The sequence below is a fragment of the Opisthocomus hoazin genome, chromosome 3, assembly GCF_030867145.1.
Source record: "Opisthocomus hoazin isolate bOpiHoa1 chromosome 3, bOpiHoa1.hap1, whole genome shotgun sequence".
NCBI lineage: Eukaryota > Metazoa > Chordata > Aves > Opisthocomiformes > Opisthocomidae > Opisthocomus > Opisthocomus hoazin.
In genome coordinates, this window is record NC_134416.1 from 91,050,540 (window position 1) to 91,068,185 (window position 17,646).

General features: G+C 43.8%; 1 protein-coding gene across 5 annotated transcripts in view; it reads right to left on the bottom strand.

Annotated features, from left to right (window-relative positions):
* Window positions 1-13,974, bottom strand: part of ATP9B (ATPase phospholipid transporting 9B (putative)) — a 190,851-nt gene extending 176,877 nt beyond the window's left edge. For 4 of the 5 annotated variants that reach the window (XR_012763527.1, XR_012763526.1, XR_012763525.1 and 1 more), the window contains exon 1: window positions 13,812-13,974. Coding sequence is in view for 2 of the 5 variants with exons in the window: in XM_075417049.1 (XP_075273164.1) it covers window positions 13,812-13,906 (95 nt within the window). In the remaining 3 variants the exon portion in view is untranslated. The remainder of the gene's footprint in view (window positions 1-13,811) is intronic. The other variant, XM_075417051.1, reaches the window with a different exon arrangement.
* Between the last annotated feature and the right edge of the window lie 3,672 nt (window positions 13,975-17,646).

Here is a 17,646-nt window from a genome sequence, read left to right on the forward strand (position 1 = left end):
GTCCCCCAGGGGCCCATATTGGGACCAGTGCTGTCTAATATCTTCATCAATGACCTAGACAGCGGGATCGAGTGCACCCTCAGCAAGTTTACAGATGACACCAAGCTGAGTGGTGTGGTTGACACGCATGAGGGTTGGGACACCATCCAGAGGCACCTGGACAAGCTTGGGAAGCAGGCTCATGTGAACCTCATGAGGTTCAACAAGGCCAAGTTAAAGGTCCTGCACCTGGGTCAGGGAAACCCCAGGTATCAACAAAGGCTGGGGGATGAAGGGATTGAGAGCAGCCCTGCTGAGTAGGTCTTGGGGGTACTGGTGGATGAAAAGTCAGGCATGAGCTGGCAATGTGTGCTCGTAGCCCAGAAGGCCAACAGTATCCTGGGCTGCATCAAGAGAAGCATGGCCAGCAGGTTGAGGGAGGTGATTCTGCCACTCTGGTGAGACCCCACCTGGAGTCCCGCGTCCAGCTCTGGGGCCCTCAGCACAGAAAAGACAGGGACCTGTTGGAGGGGGTCCAGAGGAGGGCCACAAAAATGATCAGAGGGATGGAGCACCTTTCCTGAGGGAAGGCTGAGAGAGTTGGGGCTGTTCAGCCTGGACAGGGCTGTGGGGAGATCTTATTGCAGCCTTTCATACTTAAAGGGGGCCAATAAGAAAGATGGGGACGGGCTTTTTAGCAGGGCCTGTTGCAATAGGATAAGGGGTAATTGTTTTAAACTAAAAGAGGGTAGATTCAGACTAGATACAAGGACAAAATCTTTCTCAGTGAGGGCAGTAAAGCACTGGAAGAGGTTGCCTGGAGAGGTGGCAAATGCTCCATCCCTGGAAACATTGAAGGTCAGGTGGGATGGGGCTCTGAGCAACCTGATCTAGTGGTAGATGTCCCTGCTTGTTGCAGGGGGGTTGGACTAGATGACGCTTAAAGGTCCCTTCCAACCGAAACTATTCTATGAGTGGTGACAAAAGGAAGACTAGGGAAAAATGTGGGCTCATTGCTGAATGAGACAGAGAACACGGTTACACAGGACATGTAAGAGCCCGAGGTACTTAATGCCTTCTTTGCCTCAGTCTTTACAAGCAAGTCTGGCTTTCCGGAGTCCCAGGTCTCACAGAGCAGGGGGAAAGGCTAGAATAAGGAAGATGAGGATAAGGTTAGTGAACAGTTAAGCAAATCGGACAATTATAAGTCTATGGGCCCTGAGGGGATCCACCCATGAGTGCCAAGGGAGCTGGTAGATGATACTGCAAGGCCACTTTCTATAACCTTTGATCAATCACGGCAACTGGGAGAAGTGACTGAAGACTGGAGGAAAGCAAATGCCACTTCAAGAAGGACCCAGGGAACTAAAGGTCTGTCAGTCTCATCACAGTCCCTGGGAAGGCCTGGTAGATGAGGGGACAGCAGTGGCTAGTTGTCTACCTGGACTTCAGTAAGGTCTTTGATACTGTCTCCCATAAAATCCTCATAGGCCAGCTGTTGATGCAGAGGCTGGATGAGCAGACAGTGAAGTGGCCTGAAAACTGGCTGAACAGCCAGGCCCAGAGGGTCATCATCAGTGGCAGAAAGTCTAGTTGGAGGCCAGTAACTAGCAGTGTATCCCAGTGGTCCTGACTGGGTCCAGTCCTGCTTAACAGTGATCTGGATGACAGGGTAGAGCGAACCCTCAGCAAGTTTGCAGATGACACAAAGCTGGAGGAGTGTCTGATAGGCCAGATGGGCGTGCTGCCATCCAGTGCAAACTTGACAGGCTGGAGAAACGGGCTAACAGGAACCTCAGGAAGCTCAGCAAGGAGAAGTGCTAAGTTCTGCACCTGGTGAGGAACAACCCCAGACACCAGTATATGCTGGAGGGACACCTGGAAAGCTGGAAAGGGGCTTGGCAGAAAAGGACCTCGGGATCCTGGTGGGCACCAGGCTGAAAATAAGACAATGATGTGCCCTTGCCACAAAGAACGCTACAGGTATCCTGGGCTGCATTAGGCAAAGCAATGCCAGCAGGGTAATGCAGGAGATCCTTCCCTCTGCTCAGCACTGGTGGGGCCACAAACTAGACTCCTATGTCCTCAGTACGAGAGAGACATGAACATACCGGAGAGTGTCCAATGAAGGGCCATGAAGATGATTAAGGGACTGGAGCATCTCTCCTATGAGGAAAGGCCAAGCAAGCTAGGACTGTTCAGCCCGGAGAAGAGAAGGCATGGGCAAGATTAATGTCTATAAATACCTTAAGGGAGGCTGCAAAGAAGACTGAGGCAGGCTCTCTTCAGTGATACCCAGTCACAGGATGAGAGGCAATGGGCACAAACTGAAACACAGGAGGTTCCCTCTGAACATCAGGAAACACTTTTACCATGAGGATGACTGAGCACTGGCAAGGGTTGTCCAGGGAGGTTGTGGCATCTCCATCTTTGGAGATGTTTAAAAGCTGTCTCAACATGATCCTGGGCAACCAGCTTTAGGTGGCCCTGCCTGAGCAGGGGGGGAGTTCTGCTGACACAGAACAGCAACCTGGGTAGTATTCAGTCCAAAATCTTGATAGACAAACCCAGTATTTTAAGAAGAGTAACATTATAAACCCCGGGACTAAGCAGGAATAAGCACCATCACTTGATTTGTGTTTTCCCAACTTATTGTATATTTAACACAAAAATCTGAAACCATTTCCTTTTCCCCTAGATTTGCTGTGTTGTGCCCTGTTGTATACAGGAATATATCAGAGCAGTTATTAACCTTTATTGATGCCAGGAAAGGGACAGGGGAAGCAAGGGATTTGTATTGTAGGTAAGTTCCCTATTTAAAAGGTACACCACATACTTTACACTGGCTTAGTAATAAATTGGTATCAACACAGTTAAGAAGATCTAATTAGGAAGGAGAGGAAAAAAAAAACGACCCCAAAAACCAACCACTGGTTAACCAGGCATTAGCTAGACACTTCCTCATTTGGTTGGCAGGTGACGCCCTGATTTCTGTACCCCCTTTGAATCACTTGGTATGGTACATCATTAAGGGATGTTAACAAAGTGTTCAGAGCAGATGAGAAAATCATGCATAACTAGGAACACTAATAAACACAGACACCCCCCCCAATCCTCCCCAGCTAAAGTCAACTGACTATTGGAACCTTACACATGTTCGAACTTGTGAAGAAAAATCTTCATCTGTTTCAAATGATGCAGAAGCACCACACTGCAGCAAACACAACAAAAGTTTCAAACTAAAAGCCTGCATAAATTTGTTAAAAGTTCCCAGAAAGTTAGTTATGTGGAAACATGGTATGGAAAACGCTTTCAGAATTCTAACCACCAGCACCCACTTCAAAAAAAAGGAAAATAAAGTTTAAAAAAAAATGAGAAACTTGATCTTCACAAACAATGTTGTTTGCAGAAAGCTGCATCTGATGTTTAGTCTAATACGGTAATCTGACAGTATGTTTTCCATTCCCATTACTATCAATGGTCATTAAGAAAAGACACTACACAAAAAATTCTCTTCACAAAACAGAGTAGTTATTACAGGTTAACCTGTATGGATTACTCTCAGACTAGACTGATTTAACACTAGACAATAAAACCACTGCTTAGAAAAAACTTAGGACATTACTTTATACTAAGACTCCCACTAAGACAGGCCTGTGTTTAAACAGATTCACAGTCAATGCTTTTATAATCTCTCCTGGTTAAATTTGCAATCTAGATCATCACAGTTTTAATATAGAGCTTTCTTTTGCATTGTGTTTTGCTTATAGATACCCAAACAATTAACAGTGTATTTGTAACACCATTCAGTGAAATCACAATCTGCTAGCCATACTGGAATATCTAGCAAGATACTGCAAAGTAACAGATCCCTTTTACTTCTGTACAGTTCACAAACGTCTGATTCAGAAAATAATATTCTTTATTTACAAAGGTAACACAGTCAACATGGTTAAAGTCTCACTTGAAGAAACATGCTAACACAAGAGAATTATGGCAGACAGACTTGTCTGAGAAACATTCACAGACACGCATAATATCTAAGTCTACTCTTGTAAATGCAGTAATATTTGAAGAGTACATTAATGTTCCAATCATAATTTCTTTAAGGTTTTTTTTAAGGTTTTCTTGACATTATAAAAAAAAAAATTCCACAGTCAGTATCTAGGTTTGCACTTTTAAATATGGAACTTCAACAAGTAGTGAAGATAATGAGCACAAGCACCATCATGTTTACTAATCCTGACTTCAGAATGCAGCCTCTGAACTGGCAAGCAATTTATTCTGTTTCAAAAGCAATTTTGCTATTGTGTTGGAAAATTGTACTTCAGTATTTAAAAACAGTAAGATAATGAATAATGGATTTTTCATAACTAGGATGAGGACAAAAATCTTTATGCCTTTGTTACCTAGTAGTTTTCCAGCACTTAATTGCTTGAAGTGCTGATTTTCCTTGAGTGACAAATCAATTTAGTATAATCCTATAAACTTTTGTTAAAATAGGGAAGCACTGAAAGCAACATGAATAAAGAAGCCAGAGTGAAGACATCAAAACTCTCAGCATGAGTGCTACTAAATCAGGTATGAAGACAACTATCTTGACAAAAATACAGTTTCCTAAGGAAAAGGGAACATTAATATTAAACAACTTTCAACAAAATCTGACTACTATTAGGAATATCATTTAACAGATTTCAGTGAAAGGAAACCATGTACAATAAATACTTCTAAATGAAATTTTGATATAAACATCTGCTATGAAAATGATGCCTCAAGTCACCTGCACCTACATCATTCAACTTTGATGGCTGTTTGCCACTGTAGATGTGGCTGCAGAGTTCCATGGGTGCCATAACTGGTAACAGAAACCATTTTAATTCATTTAAAGCTAATCTGGCTACCTATCTGGATCCGTAATTGCTTCTGTATTTTCTGCCAGTTTTCCATTGTTCTATAAGAGCAATGTTCAAGGGTGCAGCAGGAAGGTTCAAGGGGCAGGGCAATCATGACGGCATGTTTTTTTAGTTTTACTCACTTGACAAATGCAGAAGCAGTATCTACGATGGATTTTTCTATCTGCCTGCTTAAAAGACCCAAGTAGGATAGAAGCACTGCATCAGATACTGCATAAATACTGTTTCCTTGTTGCCTATCACTTGTGCTATATACCATAATTCACAAGAAGAAAAAGTAAAGCTGATTTCTTAAAGCAGTATTTCTCAAACCTAGTGAGGGAGGGGGAAAAGGAGTGTGCAGCCACAACTCTAGACAGGAATTGGATATAGGAGGTGGCTGTGGGATGCAGAGTAGCATGGAAGGCAGCAGTGGAAAAAGTTCCAGCTGAGCATCTAAGTAGAAAAGCTGAGAAAGGCCAGTTACTGGCAGTTGAGCTACCACCGCTTGCCACTATGACCATGTCCCATCCCACCAGACACTGGTGATTTGGCTCAGTGGCTGCTGCCAGACACAGGACTCCCTCTCCTTCTGGTCACGGGCAGAGGAAAGACTGAGGGAGTTAAGCAGCACAATCTGTCTCAGCCATACTCTGCTCTACCTCCAGTAATGCCTCCAAGGGTTAACCTAGGTGAACACCTTCCCAGTCTGAGGATAAAGAATGACGTTGCCAAGTTGTAGAGATGCAGGAGGAGGAATAATAAAGCAAGCAACAGGCATATTTATATAACGAGCAAGAACTGTTTCTTAAAGAACAAACCACCAAAGCAGCAACTGCTATAGCTTGCCTGTATCACCCATATAACTGTACAGATCCTGTCCTGTGACAAAGAAAAAAATCCCAGGAAACTGCACAGCAGCAGGAAGAATATTATAAAAAAATGTACATTCATCCATAACCATTCTTCAAAGTATACAACATATTTTCATATAACTGCTCTTCTTCAAATATCCAGTGCCTCCATAAAACAGACTGATTTGCTGGAAGCTACCTGAGAAAAATCAAATTACAAGTATTTATTTTTTTAAAAACATTCTTCTGCATTTCTAAAGATCGGAAGTTACTTTTTCCTCTCTAATTGCAAACGCCTCTATGCTTTATACATCAGTAAATTCAGTTAAGCTACAAAGCAATCATGTTGTTCCCAGATTACAAGAGAAGTGGAAAAATCTTCTATGGGTAAGTGCATGAGATTGAAAGAATTTCCTTTAACCTCTTCCTCCAAAACACAGAAAAGCTGTTTCAGAAGTGTTTAGAATTGATTAGAGCTTGCCACTGTTTGTCCCTATTCAGCTTTAGTTGTGCCTCTAATACAAGTGCACCCCTAATCAGTATTACTTGCAAAGTCTCTCAAAGTCCTGGCCTAAAAAAAAAAATAAAAAAAAATCTACATTTGTAATAGGATTATTTTTCATGTGTGTATGTATTATCAAAAACAGGTGGGTTGGAGATCTCTACATGGAGGATCACACTAACCACAGTATCCCAACAGTTATAACAAACAAGCAAAAACAAACCCCACACATTTACACAGCTTTTAAGGAAGCTGTAGATCTGTAAAGCTGAACATTTATATCCAGTTTCAATTGCTAACTTTGCTTTTGTGTCCTTGCATAGCAGCATCTTTAAAAAAGCTATTACAAGACTCCCATCGTAGTGCATGTTTATCCATTGGACAACAAAACAGACAGAGGGAAGCACTTCTGCTGCATGCTGGCACATTTATTACTGAGTGTGTCACCGAGATGAATAATACTTACTGAAATAAGACCAAATAAATCAAGTTGCCCCCCCAGCCTTTTACAAATGATACAGAGATATTCTGGAAAAACATACGGCAACATTTTTGCTCAACTACTACGATTAAAAAAAAAAAAAAAAAAAAAAAGCTAGCATCTTCTGCCATGCAGAACTAAGGGGAAAAAAAAACCCAAAAACTTACATCTGTTGAGCTAAAGGTCTAAAAGCAGACTATGTAGTTATTACCAAGGCAGCTCCTTTTCATCAGCAGCTTATCAAAAATTGCTTAAATCATAAACTGAAACTACAGGTTCCACCAGACACTTACATAAAGCAAATATTCTGAATGTTATTTGCCTTCTCTCCTAGCTCACACTTCCTTACCAGAGCTGTATACAGATGTAGCAAAATCACAAGATCTGCATAACAAAGCCTTCATGAAAATAGGCATCCTTCCTTATTCCCCCTTCGTTACCTTACAAAGCACTACGCATATCCTATTATGAGATCTTTTTCAACCCATGACAAGATGAGTGAGTCTCTGTATTTAACAAATAGGTACCAGAAATACCTAAATACACAGCAGGACCTGAGGAAACATCATCTACATTCACCAGAACCCTATTTTTAATTAGCAGGGTACATCATTGATCACAACAACGGGACCATTTTATCACTGTCACCGGGTATTGTTATTGACATTGCAGCCCAATCAATTGTTCTCTCTCCCTGTTCTTAGCAACCCAAATGCCTGCCCAAGTAACACAAATCACTGTATTTAGATACTACAGATACAAACCAGGAAGGCATGCAAACACAGGGCAAAAATAATAGCTTAAACACGAATAACCTTAGAAACACATTTACAGAGCTTATTCTACTGCACATGCAGTAACATGTGCTCATTGCAAAAGACAGCATCATCTGCAACAGCAATTTGAAGTTCTCAAACTTTATTTTCGTCTAATGATTAAAACACTTCAGAACAGGATAATTACTCCAAGAATGACCATGCTAAAGATTATGACTTTCTATAAACCTATCCTGGTGGGAAAGAGTATTACTAGTGCAGAAAAACACACAAGGACAACTTTTTCCAAATACACAGTTCTAAGTAATGTCAAGTTAAAGAGCTCCTATTAACTACTGAAATCACTTAAAGTTCCTATGTCATCAAAATTTAAACCTACAGACAAAGTATTACAAACGACTTCTCAGGTACAATACCAATGAAAGTGTCATTGTATGTAAAAATATTTTACAGTTGCTATTGTGAGCATCTCTATATGCATGTAATACGGTTACCTGTATCATTAAATCAAAGAATGCTCTGAAAAGTGAAAGCCACAGAAACTAAAATAACAATGACAACACACACTGCATAAAAGTTCTGAAAACATTAACATATGGCAAGGCCATTTTTCAAAAGTTGTATATCAAACTACTTCGACCTTTGTCCCAGGGAAAAATCTCAGCATCTACGTCTCTCCTGAATCAAGTGCAGTCCCAACAAGCAGTATTACCCTATGAATAAAGTCTTGAGCAAACAAAGCAACATGCAATCCAGGAATGTGAACATGTGAACAACCGGCATAGAACACATATTGAGAAGAAAGTTTAAAAAGAAAATCACTGCTAACTTCTTTTTCTAAAAACCAGTGGTACTTCATCACTTGAGAGAGTCTTCAAAGCACAGACCCAACCACTCTTATACATATACAACATTGCAAGTACAGAGGTGCCATGCAAACAACCCTGTTGGAAGAATTGGAATGAAGATATAGCATCTCAGATTCAGCCTAAAAATTACTCAGTGACATAGTTCCAACCCATCTCTGTCCAAAACCACAGTTCAGGAATGTCTAATGACAAAGGACAGTATGTCCTGCAAGACAGTGACATCAGTTTTTATTATTTTTTTAAAGAAAAGCAGTTTTGCTTTGCAAGCGACAAACACTTTGAATTTCAGGTGAAAACACTAAAAAACAGAGGGCAATAGTTCTCCTAACAAGTAGTACCCACTCCTGCACACTCCCACACTTGCTTAACTTTTGGAATTTCTGTGACCATACCCCGAGTAGCAGGATGAATAGCATTACTAACGCTATTTCTACAAAAAAGTAACATAAACATTTACTGTTTATGTTCCTGGACTAAAAAACGTATCGCTTCTGGTCAAACAGACATTTGAAGAAGCTACTGTCACTTTGCAACAGCAGTTTTAAAACATAAACATTGAAAAGTAAATACAGTTCCATCTTCAGAACGCTTTATCACAGAAGCTGTATTAACATTCAAATTAACATCAATACTGTCAATCCTTCAGATTCATCCGTCATTGTCAAACTCATTTTCAGGATAAAATGTGCAGAGCCATTCAATTCGCTGGTGTGGAAAGGAGAAGAGCAGATTAAAATGAAGCCTATGAAACTCTGCCCAAATATCGCAAGAACTTTTGTTCTAAACATTCAGAAGTACCCAGGGAAAGAGATTCACGGGAACTACCAACATTTTAGAGAAACTCCAAGAAATACCAACTATCACCGAATACAACCCATGCAACAGGTAAACTCTATTGATATGTATCAATGTTCAGGTCTTTTTAAAACAATTATGGACATTTTGCAAGGCTTTCCAGACCCACACTCATAACAAAATAATTTATGAGTGTAAACACCATTCTACAACAGTTGTTAGGTCCTGTCGGCTCTGATTGTTATATGGTCTCAACAAATAACACTTGAGTTATTCGGGGAAGTTTTTATTCTTATTACACTTCAAATATCAAAAACCTGGCATATAATTTGCCACTGGAAAATGAAGAATAACATCTGAAGTATGAAAATCACACTGTAGTTGAGATCCGGAACACGAGCTTCCAACAAACAACTGAAAGCAGGCACCAAGTATCAAAATATTTCAGACAAAGCTCACTTCAGACAATGTCAGAAATTTAAGAAATCACAGAATTACCATACATGCATGTAGTATTACATGTTGACATTTGTATGTCTGTTGTTTGGTGGTTCACTGTGAAACCTAGCCAAATACCTTGACAAATCATAACCAGAAGGACTACAAGATTGCTGGGAAGAGCTTCCATTTAAATGATGAGCTTTAGAACAGTAATACTACATTAAACCACTTTACTTTCAATGCAATATGAAAATTTGTTTCACATTTGTAAGTATCAGGGAAACATACAAATTTGTAGAGAACTTTGATTTCTGCAGACTTCCATTCCATTTTGCTTGGAATAGATTTTTTTTTCCTATTATACATAGTTCACATGAAATAACCTACAATCCACCGCTTGTTAAGCAACATGTATCCTGTGTTTACCTCAACAAAGGACACATTCTTTTTTCCTTCTTGTGTAATTTTGTTTTTCGCTAATGACATAAAAGAATGAGAATTCAAAAAGAACACTGTAGCCGGTTGCCTTAAAACAGAGCTGCTCTATCAGTGAGCAAACCACAGAGACAAGCAACCACAGCTCATCTGTTCCACAACTTGTCCTACTGCAACCACCTAACATATCTAGTGTAGTCATCTGTAAGTACACTACCATGACCAGTGCTATGAATAATCATGCAAGAGGATTCCTTCCAGTCAGTGTTTTTCATGACATCACCTTTGCGACTACCTGGAGTGCACCTGAATTTATATAATACAGCTAGTAAGAAATGATTTTTTTGCTACCAGCTCAGGAGTCCCAACATCTCACATCTGAGAGCTATTAGGCAAAATACAAGCACAGGGTGACAGCAGCAAGTGCAGGACACCTGAAAAAAACAGGCATTTTGCTTATGGATAAATGAGGGTTGACTCCTTATCAGCTTCAAAATTCCACCAGGCTTCTTGTTTTCCTTCCACCAACTTCACATGACAACACAGGCACAGCACAGCTAACTCCCTTCCTGTGTTGAGCAGCTGATTACTCTGGGGCTGATGATGACAAATACAAGTCTAACATACGAGAAGCAGCATGTTAAGTTTCACTGCACATTTAAGGTAATCCTTGAATGCTCTCTGGTCTCCTCTTCCTGTCACAATGTAAACAAAAAGCAGCAGCTGTTTTTCCTTTAGATAACAGATCCTTTATGCTGAAGGACAAAGTGCTGAATCAATCACCTCTTCTTCCCCAAGCTTTCTACAACAATTCAAGTCAACATACTAAAGAATAACTTTTTTTTTTTATAATTTGAAGATGAACAACCTTTTACTTCAAGATAGACTTCCCTAGTTTCTCACAGTAGTATACAAACAGTTCTCTGTCCATCTGAGGTAGGGGAAGACACCAGAAGATACAAAACCTGAATTTCTATTGCAAAAGTAAGAAGTTGCCCTTAAACATCAGAAATAAAAGCAGAACAGGATACATGTGTTCACTGAACCACAGGTAACATTTCATATGTATTTTTAATATGTTTTTTTTTAAACAGGCCTTAATATATATACAAAGCAAATATATAAAATACATTAATATTGTCACATTTATATATTAAGCACATCTCAGGACATTTCATGGTTCTTAACCGGACACAATTTTACACAGAAGTGTACAGTCTCAGGTGTGTACCATCATAGTTTTTTTTAGGTTTGTGGGAAAAACATATTGCAGCTTTAAAATACGCGCTCAGTCTGTCAAAATAATCTCAAAAGGCACAAAGCACATTAGGGACAAACATGGAAGGAGAAAGTCTTTGCCCTCACTGCAAGGGAAACTACAGCAACACTGGCAAAGGCTCCTATAGACTGCTTAGCTCAAGCAAAAGAAGTCTTCCTACAAATTAGCTTTGAGGCCACCAAAGGTTAGCCACTGATGAGTTGTATTAACTGATGTTGTAGAGTAGCAGGGCAATCAATTTGAGTTAAAAAACACCACCACACTGAAGTTAAGGATCTGTGCATAAGACTTTCAAAAGACTGTCAGTTCTTCACTGAAGAAATAAATCACAGCAAGTCAAAGACTCTTGAGGGCCCAGAAACCACAGTACTGGATTAAACCTGAGATACCAACTCTATTATATTTTAATCGGTGTTTGTTTCTAGACATCTTCAGAAGTATGAATTATACCCTTTTAGGCAAAATCCACACGTGTATATGCATGTGGTAACTTTCGGCACATCAGAGACTCAATGACTTCAACACTCTTATAAGTATCTCCAAGAAAAGGACCTTTGCTGCAGTTTCCACAGGAATGCAAGGCTTCTTCAAAGTCTGTGCTGAAGATAAAGATCAGAAAAGCAGGATGAATCATTCATAAAGTCATAGGAGCTGTAGTTCAATTACAAGGTGACAGTCATAAGACTTACAAGTTGTAGTCTGACCATCTGCACTGCCACGTTCCCCCTTTTTGCTTTACACAAGGCACCTGCAGTAGAATCTACACAAGCATTCCCATGCTTTTGTAACAGGTACATAGGACACCTTCCAAAGTACACCACCAGGTGCTCTCATAAATCCAGGGCATAGTATTCTTGAAGGAGAATGGCCAACCTACTCAACTCACCGTAAGAGAAATATAAAGAACTAAAGTGAGTGAAGAGGTTGGTATATGTATTCTAATAGTCAGAGCTCAAAAGAGCAATTTAATCAAGTGATCAAAATAAACATAATAAACATGCCTGACAACTGTTAAAGGTTTTATAAACCTACAAGTAGTTGAACAAAAGTAATGAAAATCATAGATAATCATCTGTGTGGAGGATCAGTAAGTTAAACACATTTATCACCTGTACTTGAGAAACACATAGATTCTGAAAGACCGTAACTCTGAAAGACGTAATCTAAACTAGAAGGAATTTAATCCACGATCTTTGGAGGGTGGTGTTGATCAAACAAAACAGAGGGGAAGAAGCTCCCCTTTCCTTTTTTCTTCCAAGGCACAAAACCTACTGAGAAGCTTAGAGACTCCAGCAAGAGCTTCCCCTACTTCAGTTCTCTGAGGAATACCGATGACGATGGTAACAGTGCCTTACCTCAAAACAGAGGACAAATCTACTACAAATTGTTGGACCATTCATGTATTAGCAAGATAGGGAAAACTACTGCCATGGCAGACTGTCCTACAAGCTTGTAAAAGTTCACAAAAAATATTTTTATCTAGTGTAAGAATCAAGACATAATTTAAGTCTAAACTATTCTGCATAGTTTTAAACTACCTTTTCTGTTAGTTGTTCCATTCAGACAAAGAAGCAAATACATTTTATTTGTGATGAAGCAGATTTACCACCATATTCGAGCAACAGCACGAACTACTCTGTTTTTAAAAAGTCCATTTACTTCAGATCCTACAACTGCTCCCTCCAGCCCTTGTGTCCACAACCAGCATTCTACAAAAACCAAAAGAAGAGGGAAAACCCTCCAACAGCTAACTATAAGCACACCTTCCACCCTAAGAGTGCTGCCCAGCGGACACACCACGGTTACGGAGCGAAGTTTCTCCTTCCTCGCAACCACAGTACACCCAGAAATCATCCAGAGTAATGGGAAGCAAAGAAACATTCAACCTTTGCCTGAAAAACTTCATTTGAGGGCAGACCTTTAAACTGGCTTCTTCGAATTAGTAATCTAGTCAATTTCAAGCAAGCTGGACTTAATTCTTGCATCCACGAGCGCTTTCCGTGCTCATGCACAGCAACCGCCTCACAGCGTGTTTACTGGGGACGCCCAACCCAGCCACCAGCGCCCAAACCGGGCACCCCGCTGCCAAGCGAGCCGGTCCCGGCCGGGGAGCCGGGTGCCACCCCGCTGCAGGCGGCCGGCCAGGGCTGGGGGCGCGAAGGCCGCTCCCGCGGCAGGGCCCAGGGCGCCCGGCGCACCCTCCCGCGGGGCCCTGCGGCACCACCCGCCGCCAGCCGAAGGGACGAGCGGGACGCGCTCCCCCGCGGCGGCCGAGGGGGGGGCGGCCAGCCCCGCGGAGGCCCGGAGGAGCCACGGGCCGCCGGCACGCCCGTTCTCGGCCTACCGGCGGGCCGTCACCCCTTCCCGCCCTCCCCACGGAGCGAGCGGGCAGTCCCGGAGCCCCTGAGGGAAACGGGGCTGGGCGAGGGGCACGCACCGCCCCGCCCGCCACCAGAAGTGAAGGGACGGGGGGGGGCAGGGAAGCCGCTGCGCCGCCCCTGCCCGTACCTGTTGTGCCTCTGCGCCGCGGCGGCGCTGGTGTAATAGGCCGCTCTCCGCTGGGCGCTGCGCGGCACCGGGTGCAGCGGGATCTGGTCCGCCATCTTGGGGGCTCACCCCCCTCTGCCTCCGCCTCCCCCCGCCCCGCCTCGCCCGCGGGGTGCAGCCGCGGGAACCCTGACGTCACGGCCACCGGCGGCTGACGCCAGGAGGAAGGAAGCGCCAGCTGGGCTGGGCCTTGGGACGAGCAAGGGGCGGGGCCCGTCGGAGCGGGCGGGGGGTGTGGCCGCGGGGCCGGGCGGGGCGGTGGGCGGTGCCAAGTTTTGCGGGTGCTGAAGCACCTCCCGAGGGAGAGCGGCTCCGCCGGGGGGTCGTGGGCGGGCCGCGGCGCGGGCTCGGGGGGTCTGGACTGATTTGGGGGACAGATGTGTCCACGGACCTGCCGTGGGACGTGACCCCTCGGTGCTCCTCTGGAATCGGCTGCTGTGGGGAGCAGGAGGCCTAGTGCTGCCGCAGACGTGGGAGATTTTCCACAAAAGGAGAAAAAAATGAAAATTTCTTTCTTTCTCAATGTCAGTTCGAGGCAGAAGAAACATCCAATAAAAAATTAAAAAAGTGTCTACCAGGGAAAATTTTCATTCCAAGACATTTCACAGAATCACAGAATCACAGAATGTTAGGGGTTGGAAGGGAGCTCTGTGGGTCATCTAGTCGAACCCCCCTGCCGAAGCAGGGTCACCCACAGCAGGCTGCACAGGACCGCATCCAGGAGGGTCTTGAATATCTCCAGAGAAGAAGACTCCACAACCTCCCTGGGCAGCCTGTTGCAGTGCTCCGTCACCCTCAGAGTGAAGAAGTTCTTCCTCATGTTCAGACGGAACTTCCTCTGCTTCAGTTTGTGCCCATTGCCCCTTGTCCTGTTGCTGGGCACCACTGAAAACAGTCTGGCGCCATCCTCCTGACACCCACCCTTCAGATATTTATAAACTTTTATAAGATCCCCTCTCAGCCTTCTCTTCTTCAGGCTGAACAAGCCCAGCTCCCTCAGCCTCTCCTCGTAGGAGAGATGCTCCAGTCCCCTGATCATCCTCGTAGCCCTCCGCTGGACTCTCTCCAGTAGCTCTTCATCTTTCTTGAACTGGGGAGCCCAGAACTGGACACAGTACTCCAGATGGGGCCTCACTAGGGCAGAGTAAAGGGGGAGGAGAACCTCCCTTGACCTGCTGGCCACATTCCTCTTGACGCACCCCAGGATCCCATTGGCCTTCTTGGCAGCCAGGGCACACTGCTGGCTCATGGTCAACCTGTCGTCCACCAGTACTCCCAGGTCCCTCTCTGCAGAGCTGCTCTCCAGCAGGTCTGCCCCAAGCCTGTACTGGTGCATGGGGTTGTTCCTCCCCAGGTGCAGGACCCTGCACTTGCCCTTGTTGAATTTCATCGGGTTCCTCTGCACCCAATTCTCCAGCCTGTCCAGGTCTCGCTGAATGGCAGCACAGCCTGCTAGTGTATCCACCACTCCATTTCCACCAAAAGACAGCAGGACATGTCCAAAGTGCGGAACACAAGATTAAATTAAAGCTACGTGGCAAAAAACCTTTTCTTGATGATTTTTGCTGCTCGTCAGTAGTGTGAGCTGCTGGGGCCGCCTTTCCAACAGAGGATTGCAGATTTCTTAGCAATAATACAGCAGGAAGACAGGTTTCACTGCCTGGTTGCACACCAACCGTTTTGCGAAATGCCTTAAGCTTACTAATTTCAAAATACGTTAGAATGAAAAAAGATTTCACAAATGACAAAAATCTTCTGTTATTTTGCAGAATGACTGGGCCTACACAAGATAACAAGACCAAGATCTTTGGCAATTAATTGGGGCTAATTAATTTGGGTTAATTAGTAGGATGCCACCTTCAGTCTTCTAGAACATGGGCTGTTTTCCTTTTATTGCTCTGAAGATACCCTATGGCAGAAAGATGTTCGTGGCACAGGTGAAACCCTTGGTCTGCTGGAGTGTGACCTGAAGCATGCGGTGTGCTAATGGCAGCACTGGCAACCAAGAACAACAAATGAGTGAAAGAGTTGCCCTCAGAATTGTAGAAGCGTAGAGCAGCAGAACAGCCTGGGCTGGAAGGGACCTCAAAGACCGTCTGGCCCAACCTTTCATGGGAAACGGAGCCAAGATGAGATTATCTAGCGCCTTGTCTAATCATGTCTTGAAAAGCTCCAGTGATGGGGACTCCACCATGTCGCTGGGGAGGTTGTTCCATTGTTGTCACTGTAAAAAATTCCTTTCTCATATAGAGATGAAGCCTCTCCCAGTGCAACTTGTGCCCATTGACCCATGTCTTCTCCTTCTGATGAGAAAGTCTCTGTCTTCTTTGTAGCCACCTTTTAGGTACTGGAATACTGTGGTGAGGTCCCCCCAAGCCTTCTCTTCCCCCGGGAGAAAAGACTTCTTTCAGGCTTTCCTTACAGGTCAGGTTTTCCAGCCCTTTGGTTCATCTTTGTGGCCTGCCTTTGGACCCTATCCAGCCTGTCCGCATCGTTCCTGAATTGTGGAGAGCAGAACTGGATACAGTACTCCATCACTGACAAGTGATGATGCCACACTTGGAATACTGTGTCTACTCAGAAGTGCTAAATGAAGTTGCTTCTTACGATCCAGACTTTTCGGACTGGAATGTTGCTGTACCTGAGAACGTACTTTCTCCCTTAGAATGAGGGAGAATGGTCGGTAGCGAGGCACCACAATACACAGTGTACGCCGCAGGATGCTCCTGTCTGCTGGAGTGAAGGTCATGAAACCCTGACAATGCTTAAGGTTGCTTGCCAGGTCCAAATTTCTAAGCAGTATTTTGACTTTAAGCACACTAACTGGTTACTGAACTCACCGACAGACACAGAACGCTCGAAGATGAACCAGGAGAGCAGGAAGAACAGTTACGTGGGAGGCACAAGGCTCATATGGGAATAAAAGGGAAAAATCCCGCTGCTGGACATGTGGCAGGACTTTGCTGGGTGTTTGGAGGGCTGAACTCAGAAATGCCAAAAAGGCATCTTTCTAACTGTGATGATTGTTATAAAGTTGATGGTAGCACACCAGTAGAATCATAGAATTGTCATTTAGGTTGGAAGGGATGTCCAGATGTCATCTAGACAAAGCTCCTGCTCCGAGACATAGCGTTTGATAGCAGGTTGTTCACGGCCATGTGCAGTGGAGTATTGGACACCTCCGAGGACAGCACAGTGTTTCCACAAGTTCTGTGGGCTACCTGTTGCAGTGTTTGTCTTGTAACAAATTGCTAATAAGTAATCAGAATTCCCCATGTTCCAACTTGTTTCTGTTGCTTCTCACCTGATAACCACGCACCTCTGAGAACAGTGTACCTCCATCTTCTCTGTATAGTCCCATTTCGTAGTTGTATTCAACTAAAAAGTTTCCTCTGAGCCTTTTCTGCTGCAAGCTGATCAGGCTGAGGTCTCAGCATCTCTTTATACATCATGTTCTCCAGCCCCCTGACCATCTTGGTCATCCTTGCATAGACTCACTCCAGAAGGACAATGTCCTTTTGTAATGAGAAGGTCAAAACTGGACACGATAGCCTGATTACAGTCTTACAAGTGCCAAACCAAGGGGAAGGATCGCTTCCCTGCTTGTAGGTGCTGGCTGCACATTTACCAAAACTGCCTGAGGTGTGATAGGGGCTGGCTGTGCTGTGAGGGCACCTTGCTGTCTGACGTGCAGCACGGTGGGTTACGGTGTGGTCCTGCCTGCCTCCTGCCTGCTCTGCAACGGTAGCTGTACTCTATGTGTTGGAGCAATCAAGCACAACCCTGAAAACTTTCA